The sequence below is a fragment of the Urocitellus parryii genome, chromosome 5 (assembly GCF_045843805.1).
Source record: "Urocitellus parryii isolate mUroPar1 chromosome 5, mUroPar1.hap1, whole genome shotgun sequence".
NCBI lineage: Eukaryota > Metazoa > Chordata > Mammalia > Rodentia > Sciuridae > Urocitellus > Urocitellus parryii.
This window is the reverse complement of record NC_135535.1, coordinates 115,916,352-115,936,446: the sequence shown is the minus strand read 5'-3', so window position 1 is coordinate 115,936,446 and position 20,095 is coordinate 115,916,352. Positions and strand designations below refer to the sequence as shown.

Below are 20,095 nucleotides of genomic sequence, written 5' to 3'. Positions count from 1 at the left end.
GAGGTGGAGAGTGGGAGGGGCCCTGCCTTCTCTTCCTTTCTGTTTTCAGACCTCCCCCGTTCCCCCTTCCTGAAACCCTCCAGTGTGGCTATTCTGTCATCAGACCCTGTGCTTCCTACTCCTTATTGCATACCTTTGAGTCACTCTTCCATGCACCTGGAGGACGTTCACTCTGGGCTCACTCCAGCTCTCTCCAACACTCACTACTCTGCCATCTGGCCCTCTTGTCCCTTGCTGCCTTCTCTGGGGATTCTGACCTCCATCCTATCTCAGTTGCCCATTCCCAGGGTTATAGCCAGTCTCCCTGCCATAACGGATAACTGCACCCTCCCCATGAGCTCAAATCCAGCATCCTACTCTCACCAGCACCGCCTACTTTGTCAGCATGCTCTCTTACACCCCGACTCCGTCAATCCACTCATCCCACCACATTCTCTGTGTTCCCCTCCCTCTCTTGTCCTTTCCACCAGTGTAGATGCCACACTCCATTGTTACGACCACTCACTGGCATTTACACTCAGTTTTTTACTCCTCTCTTCATTTATCTTGCTCCCCTGGAAAAACACCAGCCCTAATCAAGTCCCAATGAGATGGAGGTCTTCGTGGTACTGGAAAGGGCTGAGAAAAGTCAGCCAAGTCTTGCTTCCCTCTCATGACACCCAGCAACCTCAACCCAACCACATGTCCCTACCTTACCCCCTTTTCTACTCCCCTGATCATTTCCCGTCTTTGCCTCTCTCTTCAAACTTCCAGTACCCCCACCCCTTTCACATTTTCAGCTGATGATTCTAGTACCTCCTTTCCTGAGAACACAGAAACAAGCAGAAGAGGACTTTCTTATGTTCCCAGAGTCACATCTGTCCTCTTCCAATGTGCCTTCCTACCTGGCCCATGATCAACCGCTCTTCCCCAGCCGTAGATTTCCTTCCTGACTCTTGAAGGACATGAATCCTTCCAGTAATCATTCCTCTCACTTCTGCACCATCAGCCTTCCTCATGGTGTATAAAGATGCTGTGGTATCTCCCATCAAGACCTCTCCACTCCACAGCCACTTGTGGTGACCACCTTTTATATTCTGTTCACTTTTATAGCAAAAATGCTAAAAAGAGTTGTCTGTATACCACATTTTCTTTATCCATTCATTGGTTGAAGTTCATTTACGTTGGTTCCATTGCTATAGACATTCATGTGGTTGTATCACTGTAGTATGCTGATTTTAAGTCCTTTGGGTATAGACCCAGGAGTAGGATACTAGATCAAATGGTGGTTCCATTCCAAGTTTTCTGAGGAATCTCCATACTGTTTTCCAGAGTGGTTGCACCAATTCGCAGTCCCACCAGCAATGTATGAGTGTACCTTTTCCCCACATCCTCACCAATATTCATTGTTATTTGTATTCTTGAAAATTATATAGACACAGGGAATATTACTCAGCCATAAAGAAGAATGAAATTATGGCATTTGCTGATAAATGGATGGAGCTAGAGACTATCATGCTAAATGAAATAAGCCAATCCCCCAAACACAAAGGCCACACAATGATGTGGTGGGGAGAGTAGAAGTTCCCAGGATTAGACAAAGGAAAATGAAGGGAAAGGAGAGGGGATGGGATTAGGAAAGACAGTAAAATGAATTGAACACAACCTTCCCATTTCATATATGAATACATGACCAGTGTAATTCAACATCACAAGAATGGGATCCTAATTAGGATAAATTATACTCCATGCACATACAACATGTCAAAATACACTCTGCTGTCATGTATATCTAAAAAAAACAAATGTGAAACTTTTTTTTTAAAAAAAAGAATTGTCTGTATGGTAGGCACACATGGCCTTTCTGCACTTGAGATGTGGCTAATTTGATATGAAATATTCTTTAAGTATACAACATACAGCATATTTCAAATATTTAGTACAAAACAAAGAATAGCAAATATTTACAGAATGATATGTTTATTTATTACATTTTTACATGATAATATGGGGCCAGATAAATTATACTGTCACAGTTAATTTCACCTGTTTTTGCTTTTTTAATGTGGCTATTGGAACAGTTAACTTAAACACAGGCTCCCATTTGTGGCTTGCGTTATATTTCTATTAGATGGGGCTCTCTCTTCTCACTGTTGCCACCTTCCCCCATTTGCTCATGGACTTACCTATTAACCTTTTACCCCATCACTCTGCTAAAACAGATGTTTCTAGATGTCCGAGGTCCTCATTTCGCTAACCCAGTGGCCAGTTGCTCATGGTGGTATCTGCAGCACTGAGGCAGGTACCCATCACCTTCTCACTGCCACTTCCTTTGTGGGCACCATTCTCTCCACTCTCCTATCCCGCAGGCCACTCCCATCAGTCTCTCTTGTTGGTTTCTCCTGCGTTGACCTTTGAGTCTTGGAGGACCCCACCGCTCAGTCCTTTTACACCTTCATCTCTACGCTAGCCTCCTAAGTGATCATATGATTTGACTTTGAATACAATGTGTCTATCTACCCAATTTTTTCTTCAGCCTGGACTTTCAGACACATTAACCCGAGTCACAGTACTCATTCAGATGTCCAGTCAACGGCTCCAGCATCAGCAAGTTAGCAGTAGAATCCTGGATATCCATTCTGCCATATCTCATCCTTCCTGCTCAAGACAAAAATATTGGAATCATCTTTCATTCCTCTCTTTCCTCACACCCAATCCCATTACTTGATCTTAAAATGAACATAGAACTCAACTCCTTCTCATTGTCTCCGACACCCACTGCCAGGTCTAAGCCCCCAACGTGTCCCTCCTGGGCTATTGCAACAGAATGGTGCCTGTCACATAGTAGTTGTTCCTATTTATTGGAGGAATAACTGTAAAGGACAGACACACAGCGTTAGAAAGGAATTCTCTGTGTCTCCATTATGTGTGGATTGTTCCCACTTGAAATTTTTCATTTAACCATTCAGGCATCCACTCGATCAACATATATCTCCTGAGCAACCATTATGTGCCAGTGCAAAATAGATTCCTATGGAATTATTTATTTGTGCCCAGAAATAAATCAAAGAGAGGGGGTTTCCAGGAGCCAGGGGGTGGGAAGGGAAGGTATGTGGCTGTTGGCACTCATGGGAGGTGGAACTAGGATGTCGTGGAGGGGGCAGAGGGCATCCCAGAAGAGACAGCCAACGTCACCTGCCTTACACATCTGTCCAGCACCTCCCAGCTTGAACAAAGCCAGATGTGTTCTCAAGGCAAACGTTCTGTCCTTCACCTTGTGCAGCCTTCTCTAGGCTGTGGTGACACTCTCGGAGAGAATGCCAACTTCCAGCCATCCGTGGGCCCTCCCATGTACACACCTAGGTGTGTGCATGGCCTGCTAGTACCAGCTTGTTCAGAGATTGGAGCCCCAGCAGGTCAATGAAACCTGGTCCTGACAGCTCTGCTCTCTCTCCTCTCCTCTAGGCTTTTTAGTGCAATTTTAGAACAAGCAACCAAAGCAGATGGGGCCAATGCTCTCGGAGGGAAAGGGGCTGGATTTGACGTGAAGGCGCTGCGGGCTTTCCGTGTGCTGCGTCCCCTGAGGCTGGTGTCTGGAGTCCCAAGTAAGTAAAGCCGTTATTCCTGTTCACCGTGTTACCTTGTACCCAGCTTCCATGTCCTTGTGCTGCACTGCCAGGAGCACTCCACAAAGGAGCCTGATTTCCTATAAATGGAGGATGTTCTTACAAACGAGTCCCTTGTTTTAAAGAATCCAAGTTCTGATGCAAGTACCTCGATATGCATGTGGTCCCAGCTCCTATAAACACCTGGGAAAAAGTTCACAATGGACACAGAGCACAACCCCACAGTCATCTGAGCAGACCCCACAAGGCCCTGAGCTGGGAATTTAAATATATTGGCTACAGAGGAGCCAGGAGAGGGGTATTTATTGCAGCCAATGAGATCATCTGTACTTTCTGTATTTTTCCAGAGAACCTCAGGAGAGCATTGCTGGGTGTTCTAAAAGCTCTCTCTTGCCATTTCTCCCAGCACTGTCTTCCCCTCCTTCTTTCATGTCAAATCGGGCATTCCAGGCTTCAGGAGCCTGCTGTCATTGTGGATCCTATCATTGTGAGAACTAATTTTTCCCAAGAAGTGGTATTCAGCTTCTTGAAATACTTTCACCAAGAGGTTGGCCACATTGAAAAGTTCCCTTTGATCCCCTATGGATGCACCCCAAAGTGCAACTTTGGAGACCTGAATCAGCTCCAGTATACCCCAGCCCCTGTGCCCCCCGGGAAGAATTCTGAGCTTATTTTCTGAGACTTTACACTTTCAGGTCAGCACCTTCAGGCCATGACTCATGACACAGGAGACACCTAAGCTTGGGCTGGAACCAGACCAGCTTGGAGATGGGGGCAAGAAACAGGAAAGCAAAGAGGTCCCCTTTGCTCCCTGTGCCACACGCTGAGCACCTGTTACATGTGTGCTGCTTGATGATGTCTCATAGTTGTAGAAATTTCACCACAGAAATGTGAAGGACCCTTTATCAACCTGTCCATTCCTTTTTGTACATGCTTAGAAGAGTGAAAAAATCTGACCATAACTTTAAGTAGCAGCTGAGCCAGGACAAGACCACGTCTCCTGACTTCTAGTCCCAACTCATTTTCCTATCATACTTCAGTACCTTCTGTGAAGAATGAAGGAGTATGCAATCCTTGATTGTCTTAATTTTACACATAGCTTCTGTCTCTTCAATTATACTAAAGGCCCCTTGAAGCCCAGGATTATGCCTTAAATTGTCTCTGATTGCTGCAGTCTTGCCCAGATAGGTCTCTAGGCAAGGTAGGGAAATTTACTGAATAATTAAAGCAGGAGGCTGACTGTTTTCATTGCAGAACTCCCTGGGTAAAGACTGTGGATCATCTTAAGTTCAAAAGCAACATAGAGATAAGCCTCACAAGAACAATCATAGTAGATTTTCTCTACTTGGATATGACCATCTTAGGAATAGAAACAATATATATGAATATATATATATATATATATATATATATATATATATATATATATATATGATGGCCAACACCCAACTTTATTTTCTTGAAGTCTAAGTGATTGGATTTCTTGGTCAATCATCCATAACTCAGTAGACTGACATCAGGATGTGCAAGGGGAGGGTGAGAGTGACTTGGAACATAACTTTAAGGCGCTTATGATGATACGCCAATGTGTCAGCAATAGGAACTATGAATTAATCCCAAACTTCAGACAATGGAGCTATCATGGACATAATAAATCTTGTCTTGTTATGCAAGTGCTTATTAGAGTCCTTCAGCTTCACAGCCTCATGTTAGGTGTTGGGGCATCCCATAAAGATACTTGTGGACTTGCATCTGAGGAATCTGAGAGTCTAATAAGAGAACACCAGTCAGCTGTTGCTGCGGGAACAAATGATCTCAAACTCTCAGTGACCTGCAGCTAGACATTCATACCTGGGTCATGGCACACAAGGATGTTGTTCAGCTGCAGTTCTTTTGAATTCAGCTGGGCTCTGGGCTAGACCAGGTTCTGTGTGCCGTCTAATTCCAGAATACAGAGAATGGTGGCCAGAGAAGCCATCATGTAACTCATGTTGTCCTCAGGACAGAGACAGATGCTCACTACAGGAGGCATAGAGCAACACCACACAAAGAATTTCAGACTCATGCTCACGTGTGGCTGATATCACAGCTGCCCACACTGCATTGGCTAAAGCAGGTCATATCACTAATCCCCAATATAATGGAACTAAGAAGTATAGTCAGCTCTCCACATCCACCATCCCATACCTAAGGATACAACCAAACGTTGATCAAAAATTCCCTAAAAAATGTGTCTATCCTGAATGTGTGCAGACTTGTTGTCTTGTAATTATTACCTTAACAATAAACATTAGTGTAACAACTATTTGTGGAACAATTACATTCTATTTGGTATTATAAGTAATCTATGATATGATTTAAAGTATACAGGAGGATGCATAGATTATATATGAACATTGTGCCATATATATTTTTTTAACATTGTGCCATATATATATATATATATTTTATTTTAAATATATATATATTTTAAACCTGAGTATCCTGGGATTTTGGTATTTACAAGAGGTTCCAGAACCAATTCCCCCTGGATATTGAGGAACAATTGTATACTGTCCCTATAAAGAAGCATGGATAAATAATTGTGAACAACAGTACAATCTGCCACAAAGAAATTGAAGGGATTATTATAAACAGAAATAGTTACAGTAATTACTGTAGTATAGAGATTCTTAATTAGAAATGCACATGGTTGAGAGCTACTCAGTGCATTAGAAGGGAGGGTTAGATTAGTTTGGGTAGCTAAGGTTCCACTACAGAAGAAACTTCCTAAAGAAAGTGCCTTGACTTCATCCTCACTTAAATAATAGTAGAACTATATTATAGTCAGTAAGTGGTAACATTCCTCAGAATTCTCATGGAGAAGATATAGACATAACAGAGAACCTCAAACAGAGAGGCCTAATCTTATTTGCTAATGCAGTTCAAGATGATATTTTCATCCTTAAACTGGGATGGTTTTGCAGCAGTGGGAAGCCTTGCTGGTAGCTCCATGCTTATGCCTAAGACCAAACACTTGGTCTTGATTTTATGGATCACCAATAAAAAGATAACGGCTCTTCTTTGAGCACTTTTTTGATACCAGGGATTGAACTCAGGCACTTGCCCACTGAGCCACATCCCCAGCCCTGTTTTGCATTTTATTTAGAAACAGGGTCTCACTGAGTTGCTGAGCACCTCACCATTGCTGATGCTGGCTGTGAACTCATGATCCTCCTGCCTCAGCCTCCTGAGCTGCTGGTATTATAGGCATGTGCCACCACAACCAGCTTTTATCCAGCTTTTTCCCTTTGTGAGGAGTTTCAGCAAACTCCCGCAAAAGAGTCACCTCTCCCTGTTGTCCCCAGTGCTTGTCCTGTCATTCTCTCTTGAATGTTCTCCAGTCAGGCTTTCGCTCTCACTGCTGCACCAGAGCACCCCTTGTCAAGACCCCCCGTGATAGGAAAGCAAAGAGATCCCCTTTGCTCCCTGTGCCACACACTGAGCACCTGTGACATGTGTGCTGCTTGATGATATCTCATAGTTGTAGAAATTTCACCACAGAAGTGTGAAGGACCCTTTATCAACCTGTCCATTCCGTGATCTCCACGTGACTGCACCCAGTGGCCATTTCTCCAGGGCCGTTGCATTCAATCTGTCTGTAGTATGAGCCTAGCTGCTGAAGTCAACTGTCCCTTGTTGGTAAACCACTATCATCACTTGGCTTCGGAGACACTCTTCTTTTTCAGCTCTGTCCTTAATTCACTTGGTGAATTCCACTTCTTGGAATCCTTGCTGAGTCTCCTCTTCATCTTCTCACCTTCTTAACATTGGAGAGCTCAGGGATAGATCCTTGCACTCTGTTTTATCTACACTCATTTCTAGCTATCATGTCTCATTCAGCCTCACGGCATTAAATATCACCTGTTTATCTTCCAACAATGACCAACTGTATGTTGCCATCCCAGACTTCTTCCCTAAGCTCAAGACTTGTATATCAATAGTTGGCTCCATTCCTTTTATCAAATATCTAAGAAGTATCTTGACCTAAGCATCTCCATATGGGTACTTTCCATCTTCCCCGATTCTTTCCCATGTCAGTCACCTCACCCTTCCAGCTTCTCGGGCCAAACATCTGGGACTGGTTTCTTTTTCTCACTTCCTGCATTCAATCCATTAGAAAATGATATCAGCTTTACCTTCAAACTATGTCATTAATCTGACGGTTTCTTCCCACCCCTGCATTCACTCCATTGCCAGTCGCCATCATCTCTCGCCTGGGTTATTACTGTAGCCTCTTAACAGGATTCTCTCCCTCCACCCCTTCCCCGTCACAATCCAAGCTTCACACAGCAACCCAAATGAACCTTTTAAAATCCAAGTCGGATCCTGTCAGTGCCCTGCTCAGAACCCTCCCAGGCTTCCCTGAATTCCTTAATGAGAGCCAAAATCCCACAGGCCCTGGATCTCGTCTCTCTCCTCTCTGACCTCACCTCCTTCCACTCTTCCCTTCTCTCTCTCTTCCTCAGCCTCAGTGAACTCCTTGCTGTTCCTCCAACACTCTCACCCCGTCTTTGAAGGACCTTTGCACATGCTGCACCTTCCTTCTGGAATGCCCTTCACACGGCCATTCACACGTGTGCCTGCTCTCCTGCTCACCTCCTCAATCTCTGCTGGGGTATCAGCTCCCTCCTAGGGTGCCATCACCACCCTATTCCAGTCACCCCTTCCCATTTCCTAGGCCTCTGCTCTGCTCTGTTTTGCCCGTCTCACTTGTCATCATGCGTCATACTCTGCATTTTCTGGTTCATTTGTTTATTACTTCTTGCCTAACTAAAATGTAACCTCCATGGGGAAGCAGTTCAGGGTTGCTTGTTCACAGCTGTGTCTCTGGTATCTACAATGGAAGAAAAATATTTGTCGAATGAATGGACATCATCACATGAGCGCCCAAAGCTGTGGGGCATCACTACCCACAGCGTTACTGAGAGCTACCCAGCTCACCAAAATGGTGCTGATGCTAAAGACTGTTTATGTTTATGTGCTTTCTTTAGCCTTTCCAAAGCCTTTACTTCTTTTTAATTTGATCTTCATGACAATTGTGTGCTGTGTAGAACTAAATGTAAGTGATATATAGATATGCATGGTGTTACTTCTAGTAACAAAGGTTAATTGAGCGGTTTTTGAGATTCACAACTCTGAACCAAGTGTGTTAGGGGCCCACAAAGCTCCTGCTATTTTTAAATATCCATGTATGTACTAAATGCCACTGGAGTCTACAATCACAGGTTATGCAGGGAGAGTTGACAGTGAGAGTACAGATCCATGACTCACTCATCAATTTGTTCAACAAGATCTACTGAGCACCTAGCTGGTGTAAGGGTTGGCTAGCCATCATCCATTATCTCAGGTACAGAAGTGAGTCAGAGGCTAACTGTTTTCAAAAAGCTTGAAATGTAGTCGGGAAAATATTTATAAAAATGATATATAGAAGAAAAATTTACGATGCCCAAACAATGTTTAGGTATGATGTGAAGAGTTCTGCAAGGTTTGGGGATGCCATACTTTTGGGAGTAGGGATAGGGAATCAGGAAAGCCTTCCTGAAGAAGGTGGCATTTGGAATGGATCTGGTGCATCTCAAAGGATAAGCAAGGAGAGACATTCCAGAAGATTCTGAAATGAAAGGACAATGGATGTGGCCCTGGAAACATATACAGTAAGATCATAGGTTGAGGGGTTGATTACACTATGGATCAAACAGTCTCTGCAACGAAATTGTGTCATTGAAAGATGTGGTCATTGTGGTTCATAGAGATGCCTCCATAATCAAGGAAACCAGTTCCCCACTGCTTCCTGAGGCCTCCGCTTCCCCGCAGCAGAAGTGCTGTGAAGCATGGGTATTGTATCCATGGATAAGCCATATGGAACAATCAGCATTACACAACAAACATGAACAATAAATATGGAAAGTTGTGATTAAATGTTTGCAATGTATGTGCAAGGAGCACACTTGTTTGCAGAACAATAAGCAAAGGGTCATTTCCTCCTTGCCATATAATCCCATATGTCCTCCCAGAGAAGACCTTTCAAGGGAGGATTGCATAAAAGGAACAGACAGAGGGAATGCAGACAGTCTCTGTTAGATTTCTGAGGCCTTTAACAAAGACCCAGAGTAGATCAGGCTTGATCTGCTGGGGAAGGGGATTGAATAGCCACCTCTATGCTAAACCAGTACCACCACCCCCCACCTTTCACCAAGAATGTTTATTGAACACTTTCTGTGAGCAAAGCACTAAGCTAGGCACTGGGACACAGAGATGGATGGACACACTGCCCGTCTGTCCTGATGCATGAATACTTTAAAGACTTTTCATGGGAGTCATCTTTCCTAATAGGTGAATTTTTCTAAGATTAGCTTTTCAGGATGAAATCTACTTCTAGAAGTGTGCAGAATAGAAAACAGCTTGTTAAACACAGGTGAGATGAAGCATTAAAACCATGTGAAGAGGGGTCAGATTCTCCCTGTTTTCCTTGCTCACCTTAGATAGGTTTCCTGGAGACAAATCAGCACCAATTAGTCCACAAGTTTCTGTGGAGTGGATTCCATATAGATCCATGAGGAACACTTCAGACACAGTATTTTGAAATGAGCTCTTGAATCAGACTGCCTGGCTTTGGCCACTTACTCAAACTGTGACTTTGAGGAGCTTACTAAACCTCTCTGTGCCTTAGTCTCCTCATCTGTAAAACAGAAATAATAATATAACCTATTTCATATGGTGTTGAAAAGACCAATGAGTTCATGCCTACAAAGTACTTGAACAGGGCCTTGCTTATAGTAAGTGCTCTGCAAAATTGTAGCTTTTATGATATATATGCATATATATAATATATACAATTAGAAATACATGATAAGATCACCTTCAAGAGAAAAAAAATAAATAGATTTTTAAAAATAAAGAATATTCAATAATTAAAGAGCAACCTGAGACCAAAAAATGGCAGAGACTTGTGCATGATGACTTGACTTGCATACTGCAGATAATAAAGAGGATCCTAGGGGAGAGTTTACCAGGAACTGTGACAAGCTGAGTGAGTTTTATGAAGAAGGAAGCCCTGGAAATGAGCTCTGAGCTTGTGGAGAGAAAGTAGAAATGAAGAGGAAAGGACCCTGCGGGGTCAAGGAGGCCAGCCCAGCCAGCCCAGGGGTCTGTGCATGGACCAGTCCTACCACCAAAAAGGAAGCAGTGAGGAGCTGGTGAGAAAGTGAGCAGGAGCAGACAGAGGAGGGTGCTGGGTGCCACAGGCAGCTCTCCAGAGAGTCACTGCTGTGGAAACAGTCAAAAGACTGCACTGCAGAGAGAAGCTCAGTGAGTTGGAAATCTACTAGGGTGTCAGAGCTGACGATGGATCTTGAATTCAGAAAGGTTCATGAGCCCAGGCTGGACTCAGCTGTCCGGGGTCAGAGCTGGGATCCCAGCCATACCATGCTCCGTACCCCCAACTCCACCCCACTGTCATGGTCTCCATCCCAGAGGCCACATCTGGGGCATCCTGTGCTCTGCTGAGAGCTCTCCCAGGTGACCTTATGCTGCATGACACTAAAAATTCTTTTCTTACTATTGTTGGTAGAATGAGTCTGTTATGGTTTGGATCTTAACTATTCCCCAAAGGCCCCTATGTGGAAGGCTTGGTTCCTAGCCGGTGGCACTGTTGGGAGGAGATCAGACCCTTAGGAGGTGGGGCCTAGTGGGAGGAAGTTAGGTCATTGAGGGCATGCCCTTAAAGGGGATATTGGGATCCCCTGTCCCTTCCTCTCTGTTTTTCCCGGACCATACCCTCTGTCAGGATGTTCCGCCTCACCACAGGCCCAAGTCGCCATGGACTGAAACCTCCAGAAGTGTGAGCCAAAACTTAATCTTTCCTCCTTCAAGTTGATTATCTCAGGCAGTTTGTCATAGCAATGGAAACCCAACTAACAAAATCCTTGGCCTAAAGATGCCTGCTACAAAAGTTAAAAACTTATCTGCCTGCCCAATTCCCAGGTAAACCACACTTATCCTGAGGTACGTTTCCAGTTTTCCACCCCAAATGGGTCTTCCCTCCTGGGAATTAGTAACTGTGAAACTAGCCACCCTGATTAGCAAATGCCACCAGTTAATCAGACCCATATTAGAGCTACTAAAAACAACTTTGCTGTTCCCACACTTTGATGGTTCAGAGGCAGCCATGCCATCCTGCCTGGCATTTGCTCTTTGTCAGTTGAGCCACAGTGGATCTGCAATCACCATTGCTGCTCCCAGCCAGGGGAATGGTGCACCCACTCTCCTAGTGAGGAGGAAGGCCCAGCCTGGACGTGGTCCTGACAAAAAGCAGGTGCATTTATATTTAGAGACACCTTAGTTCTGCAGATTTTATGAGGGAACGTCATGAAGTTCAGCCCCTGAAATTGACATATTGCAGAAAACCAAGTTCCAGAGAAGATTCCCGAGTTAGAGCAGAGGCTCAAATCCACATTGCTTTACCTGCCATCCCTTGCCCTTTCCACTGCCTCTGTCATCACCTGGGACTTTGCTTTAATCCCAGTTAATGTGATAGAATCCCACAAGTGCCAACACAAGACAAGTGGTACCTTCAAGCACGGGCAGTGGACAGAGAATCTGCACTCTCTCACCCAGCTAGCTCTGTGCCTCAGGCAGGTTGATTCTCCCTCTGAACCTCCGTCCTGCATCTGCTACTGTAAGAACCTGGACTGGCCTATGGGTCTCTTCCTCCTCCCAGGAGACAGGTTTGCATCATTCCATCTTCTCTGCCCCTGCAGGACTCCCTGCCTCCCTACCCTCTGTTCCCCCCACCACTTTCACACGGGCACTTGGGCAGGCGGGTGGGTTTCTAGCTTTTGTAGCAGGATCTTTAGGCCAAGGATTCTGTTAGCCAGGTTTCCATTGCTATGGTGAAAGTGGGACTAGACCCTAATTTTCCTCTCACTTTCTATTTTGCATCCTCTGGCTTTTTGTTCTCTTTGTCCTAAAAGTGTCCTACCTATCATAGGGCCTTAAACCAAAATGAGAGCGGGACACTTAACAAAGCTACTTGCAAGGACAAGTGTGTGTAGGGAGCGCCACCCGTCAGTCGCTCCTCATTCTGCTTCTCAGACAACCAGAGTCCCACTCGTCCCTCTGCCTACCCTACTCAGAAATCCTTTCTGTACCATCTTCCTGTCCACTTTCTCTACCACTTCTTTCCTGGAACAGAAAGTAACAGAAACTTGTCCCTGGCATTCATCTCAAAGTCCTCTTCCTGAGTTAGAATTCTGAGCAACAAGTAACTGTAGACATTTCGTCCAGCCAAGTGCCCATTGTACAGGTGAGAACACAGCAGCCAGCGAGCAGGCAGACAGGACTCTCGGTGCAGCAGAGGAGGATTCTGCCAGTGATCACAGCGGGTCCCCCAGTTTTGAACAGTCTTTGGAGATCAGGGAGCCCCTGACCCACTTGGTGAACAGCCCCCCCCCCCAGGAGTAAAGCAAACACAGGAAATGTCACAGTTCCTTCCTACCTTGCCCCTTGAGCCAGACACAACTGGTATCCCCAAGGCAGGTCAGAGCCCTCTGGAGGGCAGTTGTAAGCAGTGTGCCCTCTTAACACTCCAAATGGGCTGGCTTCCCAGGGGATGCAAAACAGAAAACCGATGTGTCCAGCTGGCTGGCCTGCTTTGCTGTGAGGAGTCTGACGTCGTCTCCCTGATGTTGGCCTGGCTTGCCTATCAAAACAGAGCAGAATTTGGAATAGGGTCCCATACACGCAAGCCCCAGCACCCCAGGCTGCTTGGAGTGGATGCTCACCCATTCTTTACTATATCACCTGGCATTCACCTGGCAGGGGCTTCTGGTCTTTCACTGCAGATAGCTCTGACAAGGCAGCTGCTCTTCCTGTCCCTTGCAAGGCTCCTCTGCAGCAGGAGTGCTGCACGAGGAGTTCAGGGGTACAGCTACGGTCCCAGACCTGCTGTCAACTTATCTGTTTCCCTGCTTCCTGTCTTGCCTCAGTTTCTCTTTCTACAAAGTGGGATCAATAATCTCACCATGGATAAAGGTGAGATTTTTACCTGTGAAGCCCCATGGCCTTCTAACCACAAAGACTCTTAAATCCACCTCTTGAAGGAGACTAGGGATTCTGATGAACCACGCATCAGGTAGTAAAAATAGAAAGATGACCCAAAGGCGGCCAAGTAAGTTAATTTGCACAAGACGCATATTTAAAAGTTCCAGTCTCTGTTGTCATGGAGTTTTACTGAGAAGTCAATCAATAACAGTATGTGACCGAACTAGGAAAATCTCTATTATCTGGTGCTGTACATACATAGGGTAAAAAATAACAATGACAAAGAATGCATCCCATCTTAGAGTAAGGTCTCCTATTTACTAACGTGCACAGACATTCCCCTAGTGATGAAATTGTCCCTTTTGGATTTGAGAACAAAATGTAGGCGGTGATAAACATTAGGGCTTCCGCCAACGGGAAGCAATACACGGTACCCGGGCAAAGTGTTCAGACTCCAAGAGCCTGATTAGCTGATTAACCAGCCCAGTGGTGCGGGAAGACAGGGACATTATCCTTAATTTATAGACAGGCAAGTACAGCCCCAAGTGCTTCTCCCAAAGCAATGCACAGAGATGAATTCAGAATATTCCCCAGTGAGGAAGAACTCAGTTCAGGACTTGGGTCTCATGAAGGAAGCACAGCTTCCCCAGGAGAAAAGAATCATGTTGTTGTCTGTGTCACAGGATACCCTGTCTGGCTTTAGAAGCTGAGGAGACTTGGTAGTCGGGGCCTTGCTTTCTTTGTGTTCCAAGGGTTTGTGGGCCTCTTTCGTGGTAGAGGTTGATGAGAAACGGCATTATCACCACCTTGAGATTTGTGATGACGTGGAGGCATTGCAGGTCTGCAGGTGAGGACAGCAAGTATGCCTGACCTGCTCTGTGACCTTGTTGTTTAGCCTCTGACCTTCAGATTTCTTTCCTGTGGAATGAGAGTGTTGGACTGCATTAGCCCTAAACCTCCGGAGCATTGGCATTCTGTGCTTCAGTGATGATGGAGAACAGCAGTAAACTGAGAATTTCTTTTTCAGTTACTGAGTCCAGACCTGGAGTATTCATTGCCAGGGTGTGAACTTGGGCCAGTCCTTTCAGTCTCTCTATTCAGTGGCAATCTGACAGTCCAGAGGTGGGAGAATGTCATAGGATGAGTCAGCAGACATTTGTTAAGTACTGACCATGAGCCGAGGACCAGGGCAGGTGGTGTAAAATCACAAAAGCCAGGCCAGCTTCTTGAACTCAGAAAGCTCCATGATTGATTCTCTTTTGTGCCCAGCCCTTTCCTGGAGATCCTCAAACAAGAAAGAAAAGCCAATAGCATGGTGACAATAACCTAATTAAAAATAATGGTCATAATAAAGGACACTTAGGCTTATAAGTGCTTTCTAAATGCTAGAAAGAAAAATGAGGGGAGAATGAAATAAAGATACAGTGAGGCCAGTGTTCCATGAAGTGATCAATGCATGGAACATGAGCCCCATGAACCTGTTCTTCTTGGTGTGTTCTCTTATGCTCCTTTATGACAGAATTAGTGGTTTAGAACATAGATGGTGGAATACCAATACCTAGGTTCGGGTTCCCAGAGGCACCCTGATTAGCTATGTGACTCAGTTTCCTGATGTAGGGGTTAAAATTGCAGTAGATATTGGTAAAGGGTTTAGAGTTGTACTCAACACATAGGAAGCATTCAGCAAATATTAGCTATTAGTATTCTTATAGCCTGGTTTCCTGTCTGCATACCTCAGATTCTAACTTACCAAAGGAGACATAGGACTTTCTATGCTTCACTTCTAAAATAACTTTTGTGTTAGCTTTCCATTCATGTACAAATACCTAAGATAATCCACTTACAAAGAGTAGAGGTTTATTTCTGCTCATGGTTTCAGAGATTCCAGTCTATTCCCGTAGGCCTGGTGCCTTTGGGCCTGTGGTAGAGCAGCACATCATGGTGAGAAGTACATGGTGGAGCAGAACTGGTCATCTCATAGCTAGAAACAGAGTGGAAACAGACTGCAGTCCCATAATCCCCTTCAAGAATGCCCCCAATGACCTGAAGACCTCCCACGAGGCCCCTCCTCTAAAGCTTCCATCGTCTCTCAGCACCAAGGTGGGGACAAAGCTTTTAACACATGGATCTCTGGAGGGCATTCAAGATCTAGGACATAAAAACTGTTTTGAAGTATAATAATTATTAAATAAAATTCATACATTTTAAATGTCTATTTGCAAATGTTATACCTGACACTCTCACAATAGTTTCATTTCATTAATCAACTCCTGTCCTCATGATTCTTACACATCTTTTACTTATAAAAGTAAAAAACCACAAACCATACCCTATAATATTATCATATTCACTTTAAGCAATCAGTTGTCTTTTCAGTAAATTATGAGAAATAAAGAAAACCTAGTCTTCTACATGTGCCTATTTATTTACCATGTTTGGTTCACTCCTTTCTGTAAATACAAGCTCCTGTTGGTATCATTTCCATTCCTGCTAAAGAATATCCTATAACGTTTTCATAATGCAGGCTGATGAATTATCTCAACTTTTATTTATCTGGAAATGTCTTTATCTTGTCCTCTTTCTGAAGATTTGCTGAATGTGGAATTCTTGGTTGACAGGGCTCTTTTCCCAATAACTTTAAATATGTTGTCCTATTTGCCCCTGACCCCAATCATCTCTGATGAGAAGTTATTGATATTCTTTCCAATGAACATTTTTCCCCTCTGACTCCTTTTAAGATATTCTGTCTTTGTTTCTTAGAAGCTTGACTCTAATGTGCTTCATTGTGGTTTTCATTGTATTATCCTGCTTTGAGTTTGCTGAGCATCTCAGATTCTCCCATAAATTGGGGTTTTCATCAGGTTTAGAAAGTTTTTAGCCATTATTTCTTCAAAAAATGTCTTCTGTTCAAATCTCCCTTTTCTCCTTATAGGATTCTGGTGGCCCCTCTGTTTGGTCATTTGATGTTATCTCATTGGTCCATAAGGCTTTGTTTGGTTTTCTCCAGTCTTTTCTTTTGTGTTCCACAGATTGGATCATTTCTGTTGATTATCCTCCTAGTTTGCTCATTTTTTCCTCTGCCATCTCTATCTTCGTTGAGCCTATTTGGTGAAGTTTTCATTTCAGTTACTTTTCAATTATAGAATTGCCATTTGGTTCTCTATTATAGTTTCTGTTTATCTGTGGAATTCCCCTGTTGCCTCTTTAAAAACATCTACTCATTTATTTCATGGGACATGTTTTCCTTTAATTTAAACATACACACACTCACACACATGCACACACTCACACATACACACACACACACACACACACACACACAGAGCAGCTGTTTTAAAACCTTTGTTAAGTCCAATGTCTGAATGATCCTATTTTCTATTTCCTATTGATTGCTTTTTTATTGACTATGTATCACACTTTCCCATTTATTTATATATCTAGTAATTTTTTGTGAATATTAAAATCTAGAGACTCTGGATTCTATATCATCTTCCTAAGCGTGTTAATTCTTCAGCAGGCATTAAAATGGCTGGATGATCACCATGAATTTGTGTGGGCTTGGTTGTTTGCTTGTTGGTGCCGACCAGTTGGAAGACCAAACCTTTTAATCTCCAAATTCCCTTTCCCCTTCAGATCTTGTCAGGAATTGGTTTTAGGCTTTGCCGGGACTAGAGTATGTCTTACTACAAGATAAAGTTCTTACTCCTAAGGTATGCCCTCTATGGGACCAGAGTTGGTTGCTCAAGTTGTTAATGAGATATTAACCATCTAGCCTTATCAACAGGAGACAGGTGGGTCACTCTGCAGACAGCTGGTCTCTAGAAACTTCACTCCAAGAAACTCTATGTCCAGGATCTGACCCTAAAGAAATTTTACTAGCAGAGATTTACAACCCTGTAGAATATGTCTATGTATTAAAAGACCCAGTCCTCTAGTTCTGGGGGTGAAGGTGGTAAGAAAAACTACAATGAAGGGACTTCCCTATGTGGATCTCTCGACTATGTCAGGGCCAGAACTCCAACCTCCTGACACTCCTTTTTCCCCAGCACTGAACAACCTAAAGTCTCTCTTTGCTACTCTGAATCCCATAATATCTGCTGTCTGACACACTTCAGTGTGTAGACATGTACTACCTAGCCCCTAAGCCATGGATACCCAAGTGACACTACAAAAATTTCTTAGGACCCTTATCTACCTAGCCATTTCTCTCTGATGTCCCACCACACTACATCAGCTGTCAAATTCTGATCTAAAGTCTTCTCACATGAGTGGGGCTGCAGGGGTCTGTTTGGACTATCTATTGCTCTGTGTGTGGCAGTCAGGAAATTGTTTCCTGTCAGAGAACCAGAAAGATTATTGTGCTCACCCCATGAGTTTCAATTCTCTTAGGGATTACAGTCCTGTGCTGCTTTGTGTTCACTTTACAAAAACAGTTGCCTCTTCTATTTTTGTCCAGTTTTTAAAATGCTTATGGTGAAAGGGCTTGTCTGGTAACTCTTACTCCAAAATGGCTGGAAGTTGAAGTATACTTGATTTTTAAATCAGCAGATGTAAGTTAATTCCCATACATTATATAAGTTATATATTATATATGACATAACATGGTATACTATACAATATATATAATATCACGTTTTATTATATGTTATATATTAATTTATTTGTCACACATTTACTGAGGACTTTCTGTGTGTAAAGAACAGAAGTAGTTGGAGGAAGGAAAGGTATTAGAATCTTTACTTAAGATATTTGGAAAAATAATTGCCCAGAAAACTTTAGAGCTAGAGTAATCTTTCTCATACAATGTTCTCATTTTAAAACTATTGAAGCCTAGAACCAAAAGGTGATGTGATTTGTCAGGGTCACACAGATATTAGTAAAAGAAGAGGAAATGGCTTGGCATTTTTCCTACTAAATTTAAAATATAACTTTTTTTTTTTCAAACCAAACATAATGTTTGAGGATTTCCTCCTCTTTAGCAACTTTAATCAGGGCCAAAGTCCTTATTGATGTATTGGTGACTTGTGGAAGAATGAGGAAATAAGTAAGTTTGAGATCCTATGATCATTTTGTTTGAGTTGTACAGGAAGATTAACTCTTGGTGTAGACTGACCATAAGTTGGCAGCAATGAGCAAGCTTGGTTCCTTCTTACACTAGTCCTTGAGGACATCCAGAGAAGAGAAATCTGTGAGTTGCCTGGGGTAAAGGCATTTACTAGAAACCTAGAGATAACAGGGCTATCCTAGTAACTCAACTTGTTACCTCTGTAGTGAATCAATTTCATTTGTTACCAAAACTGTAGAGAAATTTTGTACTTTTTCTAAAAACTGTACCTTTTATACATTCCTGAAAAAAGAAGTAAGAATCCATGATGAATAATACAACCCAGCCACCAGGTCCTTTTATCTAATCTTATCAATAGGAGATGGGTAGGTCACTCTGCAGACAGCTGGTCTCTAGAAACTTCACTCCAAGAAGCTCTATGTCCAGGGTCTAACCCTGAGAGAATTTTACTGGCAGAGATTTACAACCCTGTAGAATATGTCTGTGTATTAAAAGACCTAGTCCTCTAGTTCTGGGGGTGAAGGTGGTAAGAAAAACTACAATGAGGGGACTTGCCTATGTGTTTTCTCTCTTAAGAAGTGCAGGATACTTTGCTTTCAAAAATGTCAGATGAGGTAATTTGGATCAACTATCCTGCTGAGGACAATTAGAAATGCTGGGAAAATATGTTCTAAATCTTCTTTTTTGAAATGTGGAAGAGATGCCTGACAGAAATATTAATCCTCCCTGGAGAAAGATAACATCATCAAAGTTGTCAAATTATTTTGAAAAACAGTTTTGTGAAAATAAGGTCTCACTCGTTATACAAAAATAACTGGGCACATGAGGAGGCAAAATAAATGAATGGAAATGGACAGAAACTATAGACAATAGAAACAGACCCACAGGGGACCCAGATACTGGAATTAATCAGATATGGACTAAAAAATAACTGTATTTTTTTGTATTTAAAGAGATCAAAGACAAGATTGAATTTTCTAGAGAAAGAGAAGAAGACATGGAAAGGAACCAAATATAAATTTTAGAAATGAGGACTCCGATGGCTAAAATGAAAAATGCAGTGAAAGAATTTAAAAGAAGACAGCACAGCTGAAAACAAAATTATTGAACTGTAGAGAAGCCAGGGAAAAAAACACTAGGATTCAAGCACAGAGATTCAAAAGAAAGGGAAATATATAAAAGACTGTGAAAGATCAGGGAATAAATGGATGCTGCATTTTATGAAATGATTTTTCTATATATTTATGGATAGATTCATGATTTTTTATTAATGTGGTAAATTACATTTTGACTTGTTATGTAAGTATGAATGGGGCTTCTATAGAGCTAGTGATGGTCTATA

The 20,095-nt window shown here is 43.0% G+C and overlaps 1 protein-coding gene across 4 annotated transcripts in view; it reads left to right on the top strand.

The window, feature by feature from the left end:
* The window catches only part of Cacna1c (calcium voltage-gated channel subunit alpha1 C), a 697,711-nt gene that overhangs the window by 470,327 nt on the left and 207,289 nt on the right, over positions 1 to 20,095 (top strand). For all 4 annotated transcript variants that reach the window (XM_077798896.1, XM_077798895.1, XM_077798894.1 and 1 more), the window contains exon 5: positions 3,445 to 3,584. In XM_077798896.1, the coding sequence (XP_077655022.1) occupies positions 3,445 to 3,584 (140 nt within the window). The remainder of the gene's footprint in view (positions 1 to 3,444; positions 3,585 to 20,095) is intronic.